Here is an 18,671-nt window from a genome sequence, read left to right as displayed (position 1 = left end):
AGGTGTCCTTCCTAACTCAGTTGCCGGAGAGGAAGGAAACCGCTCAGGGATTTCACCATGATGCCAATGGTGACTTTAAAACAGTTAGAGTTTAATGGCTGTGATAGGAGAAAACGGAGGATGGATCAACAACATTGTAGTTACTCCACAATACTAATCTAAATGACAGAGTGAAAGGGAAGCCTGTACAGAATATTCTAAAACATGTTTCCTGTTATAAGGCACTAAAGTATAACTGCAAAGAATGTGGCAAAGAAATTAACTTCATGTCCTGAATACAAAGCGTTATGTTTGGGCCAAATCCAACACAACATCACTGAGTACCACACTTCATATTTTCAAGCATGGTGTTGGCTGCATCATGTTATGGGTATGCTTGTCATCGGCAAGGACGAGGGAGTTTTCTAGGATAAAAAGGAACAGAATAGAGCTAAGCACAGGCAAAATCCTAGAGGAAAACCTGGTTCAGTCTGCTTTCCAACAGACACTGGGAGACAAATTCACTTTTCAGAAGGACAATAACCTAAAACACAAGGCCAAATATACACTGGAGTTGCTTACCAAGGCGACATTGAATGTTCCTGAGTGGCCTAGTTACAGTTTTGACTTAAATCGGCTTGAAAATCTATGACAAGACTTGAAAATGGCTGTCTAGCAATGATCAACAACCAACTTGACAGAGCTTGAAGAATTCTTAAAAGAATAATGTGCAAATATTGTACAATCATTTACATTACATTTACGTCATTTAGCAGACGCTCTTATCCAGAGCGACTTACAAATTGGTGCATTCACCTTATAGCCAGCAATCCAGCTGTGCAACGCTCTTAGAGACTTACCCAGAAAGATTCACACCTGTAATCACTGCCAAAGGTGATTCTAACATGTATTGACTCAGGGGTGTGAATACTTATGTAAATTAGATATTTCTGTATTTTATTTTCAATAAATGTGTGTGTAGATGGGTGAGAACAAAAGTATATTTAATCAATTTTAAATTCAGGCTGTACCACAAAATGTGGAATAAGTCAAGTGGTATGAATACTTTCTGAAAGCACTGTACATTTGATATCATTTAGGGATGGGGCAGGGTGGGTGTGTGTGGAACTGGGTGGTTTGTCTGAAATACTTGATTAGGGACTGGAGACGCTAGACTGATCACAAGACTACAACTAATTGGCAGTCATGATGTACGAGCCACCCTTAGACATTTAACAAACAAACCATAGTGAAAGTCAGACTGATGTCTCCAGACCCCAACAATAAGTACAGTCCTCTCTGTTCGGACTGCTGCCAGGTACATTTGATCTGTGTTCAAATGTGTTGAGTTGTGTTCTCAGCTTATTTCTTACCTTAGTCTTTCTACATTATCAATACTAAGGTTTGTATTCAAATTATGACGAAAAAAAGCTCAGAAATCTTTTTAAGCCAGACACCTGAGCAATTGAGGGTCTTTTCAGCTACCAAATCTGGAGGGGTTTGTAATTGAAGTTATTGTGGAAAGTGTTGGTCAGAAGAAAATGTAATATAGCATAAACCTGCGATATGGCAAACTAATCCTGTGCACTTTAATGTCAACAGGCATTTTGTAAATTGATCATAAAGGGAATTCATTGCAGAGTAAAAGTAATTAAAACGCAAACATGGTAAAAGAACAGTCATTTACAGTCAGTTTCATCATTGATACCAAGAGCTTTTGGTATAAAAAAAAAGAAGAAGAGTTCATTAGTGACACTACGTTAAATTCATGTTACAAAAAATGCATTAATAGGGATAAAACTAAAACCTACGGCAGGTAAGCAGAACTTTATTTCTGGCATTTTCATAACTACATACATAAAAACAAACAGTCCGTTTGTAAACTAAGAGTGTTGTTCTGTTGCCACTTATGGAGAAGGATGATAACATTATTAGTGTCCCCAGAATAGTAGCTCAAGAAATCGTTTAAGGCAGAGGTTGTAGGAGAGTTGTAACTGCATGGTTACAGTCTTGGTACCCAGGTAAAAGTGGTGGGATGGCTGCTTAGCTGAACGTTGGCTTACTTGTTCAATGCTGCGGTCATCTCAGGCACAGCCTAGTGAGAGAAAAACAGAGGAGTTTAAGATGGTTACACCTCCCTAACCGGACAAATCTAGCCAGGTTGACACAATGGACATGGTGTAAGCTTGCGACATGGAAATGGAGGGTTGAGCTTTGCTATAACAGTCAGTGTTTAGTCTCATGGTTTTGGGGTGACACCATTTAAGATCAATTCATTGATAAACCAATTAAAATCTGAGAGTAACTGATCTAACGGACATGTGTGGGGTGCCTGACAAACTATATCAGTAGCACCCGAGTCGAGTGTGTCCCGGAGATCAGTTTTCAATTAAAGGAAGAGGAGAAAGCCCATACATTTTAATCAGTTATCTGAGGAGTGATCACATGTAAGCTGATAACCAGCAGGTCACAACTCTGCTGCCACAAGCTATTATTACCAATCACTTTCACAGAGTTTACCCAGAACACCTGGGCCTCTCACGCACCACCACCGCCATAGTAAATAAAAGATTAACAACAGGACACATACACATGAAAATAAAAGCTACTTCTCTTTCACCGAAAGCAAAGGCCCTCTTGTCCAAGAGTTTGTCAACCCTCTGACACACTGGCCATATGTGCCAGCCAGACAGTAGAGGGCAGCTAAGCATGTAAAGTACTGACACTAGGGAAGAGAAAATAAAACCTGAGAACTTACACCCAGCCACTTAAGTTAACTATTGATTTATTTGTATGGTTTGAAGGAGAGCCGTTGTTGCATCTTTACAGAGCAGCAGGCTCTGGCCACAATTCACCTGATTAATTCAGCACCTCAATAATTCAACAGATGCACATTTCCATTAGGAGGGATAATAATGCGTCTTGCAAAATGTATCAGGGAAACAGGGAATGTAATATTCTGACTGTCACTTTTGTCATGTCTTGGTTATTGAAATGCCTCTCTTGCTGATTAGGTATTCAGCGCTGTGCTGGAGGCTGGTGCCATGTTCGGTTAGTTTCAGTCATGGCAAGGGTGTTTCGTAATGTTTCCTCATGGGTAAATATTTCTCTAACACAATCAGCCTGCTATCTCACCTTAAAGAGATCAGCCACCAGACCATAGTCGGCCACCTGGAAGATGGGAGCCTCTGGGTCCTTGTTAATGGCAACAATAGTCTGCAGAAACAAACAATGTAGTTCAAAATATTGCAACATGCTCTTTTTTCTTATACTACTGTATAAAAAGGACAGAAAAGAAATCAAGCAAGAATGCTAACTGCACTTCACCTTGCTGTCCTTCATCCCAGCCAGATGTTGAATAGCTCCAGAGATAGCAACAGCGATGTACAACTCCTGCAGAGAGAACAAGAGGACAAACAAGCTTTATCAATATAATAACACAAGCGCTTAGTGCACATACACGTCTATGTAGTGCCATTTGTTTCAGGCTGCTGAACACCAGTAAGACACCTTACTGCAGAAATAACTGCAATTGACTCAATACACCGGTAGTATAATATGTGGGCCTACAATATTTATTGAGAAACTTTATTTATTTTCCATCAATCATCATGATACCACTAAGGCCCTCATTGGTACCCTAGTACTGATGCAGCTGATTGCAGGGCAGTCCTGGTGTGCGTTCAGTTCGATTGAACATTTTCTACGCTGTGTAACGGCTTGTACTGAACAACACGTTTCTCCAAAACATTCTTGAACAGACTGAGGTACGTTTGCTCCATTTGGTTGGTGTGGCTTGAAGCAATGAGTGATGTATTTAAAGGGCAGAGGTGCCTTTTTAACCCACAACCCAACCGCTCCCAGTTTTTCAATTGGTCGTTCAGAACAGCACCGTTTCTGTTTAATTGAACGTTGCATTATGTTTTTCCGTACATAACGCAGCCCTGGGTTTCCATATTAGAGAACGGAGCTGTTCTAGTGCTGACCCTGATCATGTAATCTATGAGGGAGAATTCTGTGGGTGGTGAAGCACAGTGTAGGACCCTCCATCTCTGGGAAAAACAGAGGCTTTCAGCTTAATGCACTGCCATATTAATATTTCAGTGCTATTTAATGTTATTGGAGTAGTCTCTGAGGAGCAGAGCATACATTTATGAACACAAGTGTACTAAAGACTAAAAGTGAGGACCAATATTTCACAATGAGAGGAACTGTCCTGTCCAGCAAGTGCACGGTCCTACTGTAGCAGAGGGAAAACGACCACAAAAGATATTGTATGCTTTAGTTCTCAAATATCACTGTATGGAAAGATCAGAGTACATACATGTCTAGCCTATTTGGAGAGTATTCTCAGAGTTCTTCTTTTTGAGCTCTTTTAGCAGCTTTGCAGTTTTCAATTAGAAGACCAAGCAGGCACACCTGCTGTTGTGTTGCTAGCTTTCCCCCAGGTGTGAAAACAACTCCCTACATGCAGCATAATTGCATCGCTAGCTAGTCATTCAAGTGTGGTGATGCTATTGTTAACCGATAAAAAAAAACAGACTCCAACATGACAACCTGGCTGCTCCGTTGCCAAGCTGTTCCCCAAATGTGGTACTCCCCTGAAACGTTGCTCAGGCATGACACCCCACTGCTTAGGTTACATAATTGCAAAAGCTTAACTGTGACATACATGCTGACAGAAACAGTGAATGTCAACTAATTCCTTGGCGTGAGATTCTTTCAAATCTAAACATTGCAGCAAAATTATACTGAACAAAAATATAAAAAATGATTTTACTGAGTTACAGTTCATAAAAGGAAATCAGTCTAATCTATGGATTTTACATGACTGGGCAAGGGCGCAGCCATGGGTGGGCCTGGGAGGGCATAGACCCACCGGGGAGCCAGGACCTGCCAATCAGAATGGGTTTTTCCCCACAAAAAGGCTTTATTATAGACCGAAATAGTCCTCAGTTTCATCAGCTGTCTGGGTGGCTGGTCTCAGACGATCTTGCAGGTGAAGAAGCCGAATATGGCAAGTTTACACGTGATCTGCAGTTGTGAGGCCGGTTGGACGTACTAGCAAATTTATTAAAACGACGTTGGTAGAGAAATTAACATTAAATTATCTGGCAACAGCTCTGGTGGACATTCCTGCAGTGAGCATGCCAATTGCACGCTCCCTCAAAACTTGAGACATCTATGGCATTGTGTTGTGTGACAAAACTGCACATTTTAGAGTGGCCTTTTATTGTCCCCAGCACAAGGTGCACATGTGATCATTCTGTTTATCAGCTTCTTGATATGCCACACCTGTCAGGTGGTTGGATTATCTTGGCAAATGATAAATGCTCACTAACAGGGATGTAAACAAATGTGTGCACAAAATTTGAGCTACATTTTATTTTATATCTTGCCAGTTTATTTCAGCTCATTAAACATGGGACAAACACTTAACATGTTGCGTTTATATTTTTGTTCAGTATATAACTGGAGCAGTTCAATACTGGATATAATCACTATTTTAAGCCTGCAACTAATTATTTCACAAAATATTCCTATTGTCAAAAGTGGTCCAATCAAATAATTAATAAAACTGTTGTATATGTAAAATATAAATTGCTTGTTACCTCACATAACAAGAATGAACACAGCTTTGTGCTATGACACTCATTCGGAATAATTCAAGGGGACATTTGTAAAAGAAAAAAAAAGGTGACAGAGAGTAACACTGATATGACATGTATGGTTCTGTCCTAACAATGCCTGAAGGAATCGATAAAAAATGTACTTCTAATATTTATGTGAATCCTTTGAGTGGCGTGCATGAAGACTATAAAACAACTGACTGACAAATATGAACAGGAAAAAAATAATACTGCAATTCAAATTGTATTTAATACATTAAGCCTACATACCAAGCTTGTCAAAACATTAGCAAAATACAATTTGGGCAGAATGGCCTGGTCTGGGGCTCTGAGCAGTCACCCACTACACTGCACTGTGCTCTGCTCTCTAATGGATCAGCTAAATCATTTAGGAGCCTATATGTGCCATTAACTACATTTCATGGGGTCTAATGTGTGGATAATCACAGCTAGGATATCCCAGTTGAACCGGATAATGGGAATTTAACCTTTTTAAAGAGCAAAGGGATCCATCTTTAGAACACCGAATTCCAGGAATTGTGTTTGCATCTAAAGTAACAGGTCTTTGTCAAGCTGCGGGTAACTTACACAATAATTGATAGTGGGTGGGTAACTCCTCAGAAATTTTTTTTTTGTAAGTATACTCCCTTGTTTCCACAAAAGGTTTACCGGTATCTTGAATAATTGTGCAATATTATTACAGATGACACCATAGTGAGCACAACATTGCCTATCAAAGAGTTTGTCACTTACGGGGGCCACGATCTTGCCTGTCTGTCCAACCTGCATGTCATTGGGGACATATCCAGCATCCACAGCAGCTCTGGAAGCACCAACTGTGGGGGAAATCAATTCAAACCTACTTTACTGCTTATGGACCAAAAATGTCAAATGTTTTCACCAATATTTTATCAGTTATTCAAATATAGAACTTAACATTTGTTGTCATTCAAAGCCTCATTCTAATCACCCACTTACCTGCAGCATTCATTTTGTCAGCAAGGTCATAGAGCAGCTTGAAGTTTTCTCCATTCTTCAGGCCCCTTCCTAAAATAATGTTTACATACACATCAATTTATTTGTCATGTTCAAGGCAAATAGTATGATGAGCTGAAGGTGGCACTTACCTCCAGACACCACAACCTTAGCACTGGTCAGCTCTGGACGGTCACTCTTGGTCAAGGATGCTTCCAGCCACTCAGACATCCCAGCGGAAGTGGACGCAGCAACTGAAATAAACAACTCATGAGGATCGTCAGAGGATCATATTAAATAAAACTGCATCTCAAGTTCAAACTGTTTAAAGTTTTCTTACTTTTAACTATACCCTGACAAAATAAGTTATCCAGCCAGGAAATTAAATAAATTATTTTAGAATGATAAACAAGAACAATGGCTTTTGTATGTGTGCTTTTCATGTGTGTATCAGTGCATGGTTAGTACTGTAGCTACCTTCCTCTGATGTAGCACTGCCTCCCTCCACCTCAGTGGGCTCAAAAGATGTCCCTCTGACGGTGAAAACCTTGACATTTTCATTACACTTGACAGTGCTGAGAGCATTTCCTGTGAATGAGACAAACAGTGATGTTTTGTTTTCTAACTCTAAACCTCATGCAACTCTTCTGATGACAAATGGGAAATAAAAGTAGATAATTAATTCGGGAAACATCTTCTGGGCTCAAGGTTCACCATGAGTTATCAATAAGACCAATTTGGACATGACTATTAAACAGCAAAGGTTTAAGTGGATAATGTCATTTTGATTCATTCAAAGCCCATAAATTAAGTGGATAATGTCATTTTGATTCATTCAAAGCCCATAAGTGCAATTGAGAAATTAGGCTTTTAGGATCTAATCATTGCTGGTATTGCCAAAAGACTGAATTGGCTTTAGATTTAAAAGCAAACCGGTTCCCTATGGTACATGGAGAATTGGTGAGTTACTTGTCAAATTCGTAAGAGCAGTCCCAAATGCAATTACAAATTGAATTGATTTCCAATGACAATATCAAACAAAATCCATATCGAGTCCCAAAGAATGTCTAAAGCAGTCTAAACTGCATTGGTGACATAATGTGGTCAAGAATTCTGAAGAATATCTTAGTAGTATAGGTTGGTTTGGGGGCTACATGCTTTAGTTCAAATGTATCTTCTCATAACACGTTCACAAAAAGCTAGTTACCAGCATAGATGGTTCTGACAAAGGTGTCAGGGGATTTGATCTCAATAATGTCTGAAATAGGAGCAACATCCAACTTGGCAGCCACTCTGGGGAGCAGGTTCTACAAAAGACAGGATGGTAAATAAGCAGGGATATAAGGCAATCTGTAATGATCAGCCAAAGATGCCCTACAAATATCTTCCAGAAACCATGGCATGAATGAAAAATACAGCATACTGATAAGAGCTGTGTTTTTTACACTAGGCTTATGAAACCAAATACATCCTATGAAATACATCAAATCATCTGCAGGCAGATAGCTTTGCTAAGAAGTGACAAATGACCTCACTAAAGGTATGTATATAAAGGGTCTTATAATCTTACTTTCCCAAATGCAGACGCTCCAGCACAGATATGGGTGAAGTTGAACTGCTTCTGGGTTGCCAGGATAAGTGGAGTTAACTCCTCTGTGGAAAGACATGCAAGTTGCTGTTAACACCACATGTAAATAGTAAAAAAATAAAAATAACACTCAGATTTTAACATACTAAGTTTACATTTTTAAGTAAGATGCTGAAGAACTAAAATGTCCAACTCATTTACAGCTTCAGTGAATCTGTTGGCTGCATCTGCTTCACACTGTGGATATACATACCTGGCAGAGAGCCTTTGTAAGCATCATTTTGAGCAATCAGAACTGTCTTCACACCTAGGACTTTGCTGATTTCCTGTGCAACCTGAAGAGATGATAAATATACAGCAAATCAATCCCTTGAAGAAAAACACTAAGAGTCTACACTACCGGTCAAAAGATTTAGAACAGGTTTTTCTTTATTTTTACTATTTACTACATGATTCCATGTGTGTTATTTCATAGTTTTGATGTCTTCACTTTTATTCTACAATGTAGAAAATAGTACAAATAAAGAAAAACCATTGAATGAGTAGGTGTTCTAAAACTTTTGACAGGTAGTGTAGGTCTGGATATCAGGTAAAACCATTTGAATTCAATCACTTTTTGACAGATTTAAACAAAAACCTTTCCACACGTTTGCCCATGGAAGAAGTCACTGGAAACGAGAAACAGTTGAGTTTGATATAATTGAAAAGCTTACAAAAAACAGGGTTGTCAAATTGTTTAAACATTTCTTGAAAAACACTTTCAAGAAATTATACAGTGCATTTGGAAAGTATTCAGACCCCTTCAATTTTTCCACATTTTGTTAGGTTACAGCCTTATTCTAAAATTGATTAAATTATCATTTTTCATCAATCTACACACTATACCCCATAATTACAAAGCAAAAACATGTTTTGAAAATGTTGCTAATTTTATTAAAATAAAAACAGAAATACCTTATTTACATAAGTATTCAGACCCTTTGCTATGAGACTCGAAATTGAGCTCAGGTGCATCCTGTTTCCATTGATCATCCTTGATAGGTTTCTACAACTTGATTGGAGTCCACCTGTGTTAAATTCAATTGATTGGACATGATTTGGAAAGGCACACACCTGTCTATTTAAGGTCCCACAGTTGACAGTGCATGTCAGAGCAAAAACCAAGCCATGACGTCGAAGGAATTGTCCGTAGAGCTCCGAGACAGGATTGTGTCGAGGCACAGATCTGGGGAAGGGTACCAAAACATTTCTGCAGCATTGAAGGTCACCAAGAACACAGTGGCCTCCACCATTCTTAAATAGAATAAGTTTGGAACCTCCAAGACTCTTCCTAGAGCTGGCCGCCCAGAGAAGGGCCTTGGTCAGGGAGGTGACCAAGAACCCAATGGACACTCTGACAGAGCTCCAGAGTTCCTCTGTGGAGATGGGAGAACCTTCCAGAAGGACAACCATCTCTGCAGCACTCCACCAATCAGATGGAAGCCACTCCTCAGTAAAAGGCACATGAGAATGCGCAAAGCTGTCATCAAGGTAAAGGGTGGCTATTTGAAGAATCTCAAATATAAAATATATTTGGATTTGTTTAACACTTTTTTGGTTACTACATGATTCCATATGTGTTATTTCCTAGTTTTGATGTCTTCACTATTATTCTACAATGTAGGAAATAGTTTTTAAAAAATAAGAAAAACCCTGGAATGTGTGTCCAAACCTTTTACAGGTACTGTATGTCAATGTGATATTTCTGTTTTTTATACATTTGCTAAAATTTCTAAAAACCTGTTTTTGCTTTGTCATTATATTGTGTGTAGACTGAGGGGAAAAAACGATTTAATCCATTTTAGAATGAGGCTGTAACGTATCAAAATGTGGAAAAAGTCAAGGGGTCTAAATACTTGCCGAATGCACTGAACATCTAACGTCAATTTTCTAAAAATGCATTAACTCCAATTTTTTTCATATTCGCATATGTTGTAGTTTAGACCCTACTTTGCATCTGAAGTTTTTTTGTTGTGCCCACCATCGGTTGAGACAACATGTTCTTGAATACAGGGTGGGTGTCCTTTCAATCATATAAATATAATTCATAGAACGGACATCCCTTCAGACCAATGCAATTTAGCTGGTACATCATTGACATTTTAATTAAAATGTTAACTTTGAATTACTCCCACAAAGATGACCGCCGGTCCAACCACCGTCGAATGTCAACTTAAATGGTAATGTCTATTCTATTATCTATATTATGGAGGATTGACAGTATATTATAAAACAGATACAGTGGGGGAAAAAAGTATTTAGTCAGCCACCAATTGTGCAAGTTCTCCCACTTAAAAAGATGAGAGAGGCCTGTAATTTTCATCATAGGTACACGTCAACTATGATAGACAAATTGAGGAAAGAAAATCCAGAAAATCACATTGTAGGATTTTTAATGAATTTATTTGGAAATTATGGTGGAAAATAAGTATTTGGTCACCTACAAACAAGCAAGATTTCTGTCTCTCACAGACCTGTAACTTCTTCTTAAAGAGGCTCCTCTGTCCTCCACTCGTTACCTGTATTAATGGCACCTGTTTGAACTTGTTATCAATATAAAAGACACCTGTCCACAACCTCAAACAGTCACACTCCAAACTCCACTATGGCCAAGACCAAAGAGCTGTCAAAGGACACCAGAAACAAAATTGTAGACCTGCACCAGGCTGGGAAGACTGAATCTGCAATAGGTAAGCAGCTTGGTTTGAAGAAATCAACTGTGGGAGCAATTATTAGGAAATGGAAGACATACAAGACCACTGATAATCTCCCTCGATCTGGGGCTCCACGCAAGATCTCACCCCGTGGGGTCAAAATGATCACAAGAACGGTGAGCAAAAATCCCAGAACCACACGGGGGGACCTAGTGAATGACCTGCAGAGAGCTGGGACCAAAGTAACAAAGCCTACCATCAGTAACACACTACGCCGCCAGGGACTCAAATCCTGCTGTGCCAGACGTGTCCCCCTGCTTAAGCCAGTACATGTCCAGGCCCGTCTGAAGTTTGCTAGAGTGCATTTGGATGATCCAGAAGAGGATTGGGAGAATGTCATATGGTCAAATGAAACCAAAATAGAACTTTTTGGTAAAAACTCAACTCGTCGTGTTTGGAGGACAAAGAATGCTGAGTTGCATCCAAAGAACACCATACCTACTGTGAAGCATGGGGGTGGAAACATCATGCTTTGGGGCTGTTTTTCTGCAAAGGGACCAGGACGACTGATCCGTGTAAAGGAAAGAATCAATGGGGCCATGTATCGTGAGATTTTGAGTGAAAACCTCCTTCCATCAGCAAGGGCATTGAAGATGAAACGTGGCTGGGTCTTTCAGCATGACAATGATCCCAAACACACCGCCCGGGCAACGAAGGAGTGGCTTCGTAAGAAGCATTTCAAGGTCCTGGAGTGGCCTAGCCAGTCTCCAGATCTCAACCCCATAGAAAATCTTTGGAGGGAGTTGAAAGTCTGTGTTGCCCAGCGACAGCCCCAAAACCTCACTGCTCTAGAGGAGATCTGCATGGAGGAATGGGCCAAAATACCAGCAACAGTGTGTGAAAACCTTGTGAAGACTTACAGAAAACGTTTGACCTGTGTCATTGCCAACAAAGGGTATATAACAAAGTATTGAGAAACTTTTGTTATTGACCAAATACTTATTTTCCACCATAATTTGCAAATAAAATCATTAAAAATCCTACAATGTGATTTTCTGTATTTTTTTTCCTCATTTTGTCTGTCATAGTTGACGTGTACCTATGATGAAAATTACAGGCCTCTCATCTTTTTAAGTGGGAGAACTTGCACAATTGGTGGCTGACTAAATACTTTTTTTCCCCACTGTATTCCCATTTAAGTCAAAATTGTCTGATGTGTGGACCTCCAACGATCTTTGTAGTACAATTTGAAAGTTGAAATTTCAATTTTATTCCCATTTTAGTAAATGTATCAGCAAAACATGACACCCACCCTGTATCAAAGAGCATGTTGTGTCTCAACGGATGGCGGGCACAACACAAACTCAAATATAAAACAGGGTATACGTTACAACATACTGTATGTGAATGACAGAAATCTGAGTTTACGTGTTTTTAGATAATTGACGTTTGTTTTTTTTACAACCCTTTTCTAAGCTTTTAAAAGATATCAATATCAACTGTTTATCTTTTCCATACATATTTGCACATTGTAGAAGTGTTCAGAAAGTTATTTTTTGTACCCGAATGCCAAAACATTCAAGAGATAACAGGTGCTCAAAGTTTACCTATTTTGCATAATAGGTCAACTTTGAGCACCTTTATCTCTTGAATGTTTTGGCATTCAGGTACAAAAAGTCCCTTTCTAAGCACTTCTACAATGGGCAAAAATGTATGGAAGTCAAAAAGGGGTGCTGTCAAAAAGTGATTAAATTCAAATGGATTTACCCTATCATCCATTTCAACAGGTTATTTACAGTGCCTTCAGAAAGTATTCATACCCCTTGACTTATTCCACATTTTGTTGTGTTAGGCCAACAGGCTGAATTAAAAATTGATTTTTTTTTAATCTCACTCATCTACACACATCCCCATAATTATAAAATGTGCACATTTATTGAAAATGAAATATAGAATAACATTTACATACAATATATATACACAAATGTATGTGGACACCCCTTCAAATTAGTTGATTTGGCTATTTCAGCCAACCCATTTGCAATCTCCATAGACAAACATTGGCAGTAGAATGGCCTTACTGAAGAGCTCAGTGACTCAATGTAACACCGTCATATGATGCCACCTTTCCAACAAGTCAGTTCGTCACATTTCTGCCCTGCTATAGCTGCCCTGGTCAACTGTAAGTGCTGTTTTTGTGAAGTGGAAACGTCTAGGAGCAACAACGGCTCAGTTGCAAAGTGGTAGGCCACACAAGCTCACAGAATGGGACCGGCGAGTGCTGAAGCACATAACAATCGTCTGTCCGCGGTTGCAACACTCACTACAGAGTTTCAAACTGCATCTGGAACCAACGTCAGCACAATAACTGTTTGTCGGGAGCTTCATGAAATAGGTTTCCACAGCCGAGCAGCCGCACACAAGCCTAAGTTCACCATGCGCAATGCCAAGCGTCGGCTGGAGTGGTGTAAAGCTCGCCGCCATTGGACTCTGGAGCAGTGGAAAAGCGTTCTCTGGAGTGATAAATCACGCTTCACCATCTGGCAGTCCGAAGCACGAATTTAGGTTTGGCGGATGCCAGGAGAACGCTACTTGCCTGAATGCATAGTGCCAACTGTAAAGTTTGGTGGAGGAGGAATAATGGTCTGGGACTGTTTTTCATGGTTCGGGATAGGCCCCTTAACGAAGGGAAATCTTAATGCTACAGCATACAATGACATTCTAGACGATTCTGTCCTTCCAACTTTGTGGCAACAGTTTGGGGAAGGCTCTTTCCTGTTTCAGCATGACAATGCCACTGTGCACAAAGCGAGGTCCATAGAGAAATGGTTAATCGAGATCGGTGTGGAAGAACTTGACTGGCCTGCACAGAGCCCTGCCCTCAACCCCATCGAACACCTTTGGGATGAATTGGAACACCTATTTGCCCAACATCTGTGCCCGACTTCACTAATGCTCGTGACTGAATGGAAGCAATGTTCCAACATCTAGTGGAAAGCCTTCCCAGAAGAGTGGAGCCGTTATAGCAGCAAAGGGGGGACCAACTCCATATTAATGCCCATGATTTTGAAATTAGATGTTCGACGAGCAGATATCCACATACTTTTGGTTATGTAGTGCAGGTATTCACACCCCTGAGGCAATACCGGTTAGAATCACCTTTGGCAGCGATTATAGCTGTGAATCTTTCAAGGGTAAGTCTAAGAATTTTGCACACCTGGATTGTACAATATTTGCACATTATTGGTCCTCTGTAGCTCAATTGGTAGAGCATGGCGCTTGTAACACCAGGGTAGTGGGTTCGATCCCCGGGACCACCCATACGTAAAAATGTATGCACACATGACTGTAAGTCGCTTTGGATAAAAGCGTCTGCTAAATGGCATATTATTATATTATTATTCTTTTTAGACTACTTCAAGCTCTGTCAAGTTGGTTGTTGATCATTGCTAGACAGCCATTTTCAAGTCTTGCCATAGATTTTCAAGCAAATTTAAGTCAAAACTGTAACTAGGCCACTCAGGAACATTCAATGTCGTTTTGGTAAGCAACTCCAGTGTATATTTGGCCTTGTATTTTAGGTTATTTTCCTGCGGAAAGGTAAATTTGTCTCCCAGTGTCTGTTGGAAAGCCGACTTAGCTCTATTCAGTTTCTTCTTATCCTAAAAAAACTCCCTAGTCCTTGTCGCTGACAAGCATACCCATAACAAGATGCAGCCACCACCATGTTTGAAAATATGAAGTGTGGTACTCAGTGATGTGTTGCGTTTGCCGGAACATAACACTTTGTATTCCGGACATAAAGTTAATATCTTTTCTACTTTTTTTTGCAGTTTTACTTTAGTATGTTTTGGAATATTTGTATTCTGTACAGTCTTCCTTCTTTTCACACTGTCAATTAAGTTAGTATAGTGGAGTAACAACAATGTAGTTGATCCATCCTCAGTTTTCTCCTATCACTGCCATTAAACTCTATAACTGTTTTAAAGTCACCATTGGCCTCATGGTGAAATCCCTGAGCGGTTTCCTTCCTATTCGGCACCTGAGTTAGAAAGGATGCCTGTATCTTTGTAGTGACTGGGTGTATTCACTGCTCGACTGAGGGACCTTATAGATAGTTGTATGTGTGGGGTACAGAGATGACGTAGTCACTCAAAAATCATGTTAAATACTATTATTGCACACAGTTTCCATGTAACTTATTGTGACTTGTTACGCACAGTTTTACTCCTGAACATACTTAGGCTTGTCATAACAAATGGGTTGAATACTTATTGATTCAAGACATTTCAGCTTTTCATTTTTTATGAATTTGTTTTTGAAAATGTCAAACATAATTCCACTTTGACAATGTGGTATTGTGTGTAGGCTAGTGACACAAAATCTAAATGTAACCCATTTCTAATTCAGGCTGTAACAACAAAATGTGGAAAAAGTCAAGGGGTGTGAATACTTTCTGAAGGCACCATCTGATCAAACCCAAGATTTAGCTTACTTTTGTACAGGATGTTCCAGCAACCAAACAGGACACGTCTCCTCCTAGTTTCTTGGCTGCAGTAATAGCACTCAGCGTAATGGGGGTCAGCTTGTCATTGTTGTGCTCTGCCACCACCAAGGTGCTTTGAAACCTCTGGAAGTGACCAGACTACGGGGGAAATGTATTTTTCAGTAAATGGCATAACATAAGCCTAAACATAACTGCTCTCATACCTATCAAACTTGAAAGCTACCCACGGGGCCAGTATGAAAAATGTATGCACTCAGTAATTGGAAGTCGCTCTGGATAAGAGTGTCTACTAAAATGTAAATTGGATCACTAAAAGAATACCATTACGATATGGACAATTCAGCAGCCTTTTGTGTAGTCCAATAAAGCACAAGACATTGAATCATACAGGATACTACTGATTCTGTTCAAGTGTACCTTTTGGGGGAAAACAACATATAATGGGGTAATTTTTGAACGTCAGCTATAGCAGAGAAGTGTGAGCTACATAACACCAGAGGAAGGATCTGGGGCCAGACCCTGCTGTAAACAAGCTGACATAACATCCAAGCTATGCACTGGCTTATACAACATTTTGACAGGGAGTATCAAACCTGTCACCAAGCTAAAACAGGACAGGACCAGATCTATCTGAACCTGTGTCTGAAAGACAATTTGAGTTACTAGAGTAGAGGTAATTCACAGCAGTCTATCTAACCAACGCCACAGCACAATACAGGAGCAAATTGGGAGCTATACATTAAATGATGGTCTTCATTTTAAATGGTGCTTGTAAAATCATTGCATCATTGAAAATAGACATTTTTTAAAGTTTCGTAACTCATTGTTTACGAGGTTGCATAAGCTAGCTAGCTAGCTAGCTAGCTAGCTAGCTAGAGTAACGGCTAGCTAACGTTAGCTACATTTATAGCTAGCTAAGCCGGGTCTGTGAAGCTAGCTATGCCATCAAATATGATCCGATTTTCAAACTATGGCAATTTACTTTTTTCGCATTTATGAATAAAGCAAAGGAAATCAATGTACTGTTAACCTTTCTCTTGTTTCGTGGACGGGGCACAGCTAGCTAGATAAGTTAGCTCCGCTAGCTGGCTGGCTAGCTACCTTGCTAACATGTTGCTAACTGTCTATCAGAGATTGTACTAATTGTCCTTATTTGCATTTGCCACATTGCGAATGAAAAGCAAGTTACTTAGCTAGTTAGTCTGATATAATCATATGCGTCTATCGTGTAACGTTACTTACCAACTGTTTGAAATGTGTTTTGTTGATAGCTCTATGCATCTTTGACCCTGCTCCTCGATGTTCACCTCTTGAATGAACACTGACAGCTGTAGAATGTTCTCGCGAGACAAAAGTCTGGTTGGACTACAATCACTTCCGTTTTGGGTGGGAGCAGAATAACCAAAGACAGTACAGTGTGAAGAAAGGCAGAAACTGATTATCCAACAGAAATCCCCGATCACACAGGTAGGCGATGTCATGGCGACGTTGGCTAGCTAAACTCATGCGCAGAAACATGTAATCGGGTCTAAGGAGCGTCTCGTGCCAAAGTGCGCATGTGCAGCTCATCAACTCTTCTTCTTCGATGAGGTTTAACGGCGGTTGGCATCCAATAAATGATGCATTACCGTCACCTACTAGACTGGAGTACAACTCCCTAATACTTTGCTTTAAACATTAAAAAATACAACAAATACCTTACCATCTAACACTACACTCACAAAAAAATAAATATAATAATAATAACTACCATACTCCACTATTTAAATCTATTTATTCCTACTTCAAGCCAACAGCCTGAAAGGATGGGACACCACCACTTAACACACCCTGTAACTCTTCTGATGTCAAGTCTCGCACACCCAAATACCTCAATTTTCTGCGACTTACGTTCCATCCCTGCAGTACAGTTGATAACCATTGCTATAAATGCCAGAAATCCAATCTTACTGAAACATATATTACTTGTTGGTTTATCCCTCTCTACTGGTACAGATCTACTACTCACTCCACTCCTCTCAGGATCCCTCCCCCTCTACTTTCTTCACTGCCTCAGCATATGACAACTTCTGCACTACTCTAACCCTGGAAACCTCAACCTGCCTCTCTCGCATGGGACATTTCTGATCCCCAGCCCCATGGGCACCCCTACAATTAACACATACCACTACTTTACACAATACTACACATTACTTTGTCTCATGCCCTTCTTCACACTTCTCACACCTAGGAACCTCCCTCCTACACACTGTTGCCACATGCCCATAAGCTTGACACCTGTAACAACGTAATGTATTCGGCACAAAAGCTCGTACAGGATAACTTATATATCCTAACATCACTTTGTCGGGCAAAGACTCAACATCAAAACTCAAAAGAACAGACAATGACTCTTCTGTTTCACCACTCACACCACCCTGTCTGCGTCGCACCAAACGACGAGCATCACAAACACCGGGAATCTTCCCCTTCAGTTGGTCAGCTTTCACATTTACCGCTATCCTAGTAAATCACTCCTTTCAATGGCGCCCTTTTCTTGAGAGCAAAACAATTCACATCTCTTGCCATTGGATGCAGTGATCAAAATATAGTGGCTACAGTGCCTTGCAAAAGTAATCATCCCACTTGGCGTTTTTCCTATTTTGTTGCATTAAAACTGTAATTTAAATTGATTTTTATTTGGATTTCATGAAATGGACATACACAAAATAGGCCAAATTGGTGAAGTGAAATGAAAAAAATTACTTGTTTCAAAAAATTGTAAAAAATAAATAACGGAAAAGTGGTGCGTGCATATGTATTCACCCCCTTTGCTATGAAGCCCCTAAATAAGATCTGGTGCAACCAATTACCTTCAGAAGTCACATAATTAGTTAAATAAAGTCCACCTGTGTGCAATCTAAGTGTCACATGATCTGTCACATGATCTCATTATATATACACCTGTTCTGAAAGGCCCCAGAGTCTGCAACACCACTAAGCAAGGGGCACCACCAAGCAAGTGGCACAATGAAGACCAAGGAGCTCTCAAACATGTCAGGGACAAAGTTGTGGAGAGGTTGTGGTCCTCTGTAGCTCAATTGGTAGAGCATGGCACTTGTAACACCCATACGTAAAAATGTATGCACACATGACTGTAAGTCGCTTTGGATAAAAGCATCTGCTAAATGGCATATTATTATATTATATTAAGTACAGATCAGGGTTGGGTTATAAAAAAATATACGAAACTTTGAACATCCCACGGAGCACCCTTAAATCCATTATTAAAAAATTGAAAGAATATGGCACCACAACAA

General features: G+C 39.9%; 1 protein-coding gene across 2 annotated transcripts; it reads right to left on the bottom strand.

The window, feature by feature from the left end:
- Positions 1-70: 70 nt before the first annotated feature.
- LOC311137797 (electron transfer flavoprotein subunit alpha, mitochondrial-like) lies at positions 71-16,876 on the bottom strand. Of its 2 annotated transcripts, XM_084172383.1 has the most exons (12): positions 16,615-16,876; positions 15,361-15,510; positions 8,426-8,507; positions 8,155-8,237; positions 7,792-7,891; positions 7,062-7,172; positions 6,737-6,838; positions 6,588-6,656; positions 6,363-6,445; positions 3,307-3,372; positions 3,115-3,195; positions 71-2,074 (listed from the first exon to the last, which is right to left on the bottom strand). In XM_084172383.1, exons 1-12 carry the CDS (start codon positions 16,651-16,653, stop codon positions 2,039-2,041), a joined length of 1,002 nt encoding a protein of 333 aa, XP_084028509.1. In that variant the 5' UTR covers positions 16,654-16,876; the 3' UTR covers positions 71-2,038. The 2 variants fall into 2 exon arrangements, with proteins under 2 accessions (XP_084028509.1, XP_084028510.1); XM_084172384.1 differs by lacking the exon at positions 15,361-15,510 and having other exon boundaries at positions 16,615-16,703.
- Positions 16,877-18,671: the final 1,795 nt, after the last annotated feature.

This window comes from Coregonus lavaretus, assembly GCF_964263955.1.
Source record: "Coregonus lavaretus genome assembly, chromosome: 11".
NCBI classification, from domain to species: Eukaryota; Metazoa; Chordata; class Actinopteri; order Salmoniformes; family Salmonidae; genus Coregonus; species Coregonus lavaretus.
The sequence above is the reverse complement of the archived record's forward strand: the minus strand, read 5'-3'. Positions and strand labels throughout refer to the sequence as shown.

Excerpts from the sequence above, each read along its gene's own strand:
- LOC311137797 (XM_084172383.1), bottom strand. The coding sequence starts at position 16,653 with ATGCATAGAGCTATCAACAAAACACATTTCAAACAGTTG. Across the intron at positions 15,511-16,614 it reads AAACACATTTCAAACAGTTG|TCTGGTCACTTCCAGAGGTT; the intron begins GTAAGTAACGTT and ends TTTCCCCCGTAG. Across the intron at positions 8,508-15,360 it reads CTGGAACATCCTGTACAAAA|GTTGCACAGGAAATCAGCAA; the intron begins GTAAGCTAAATC and ends TCATCTCTTCAG.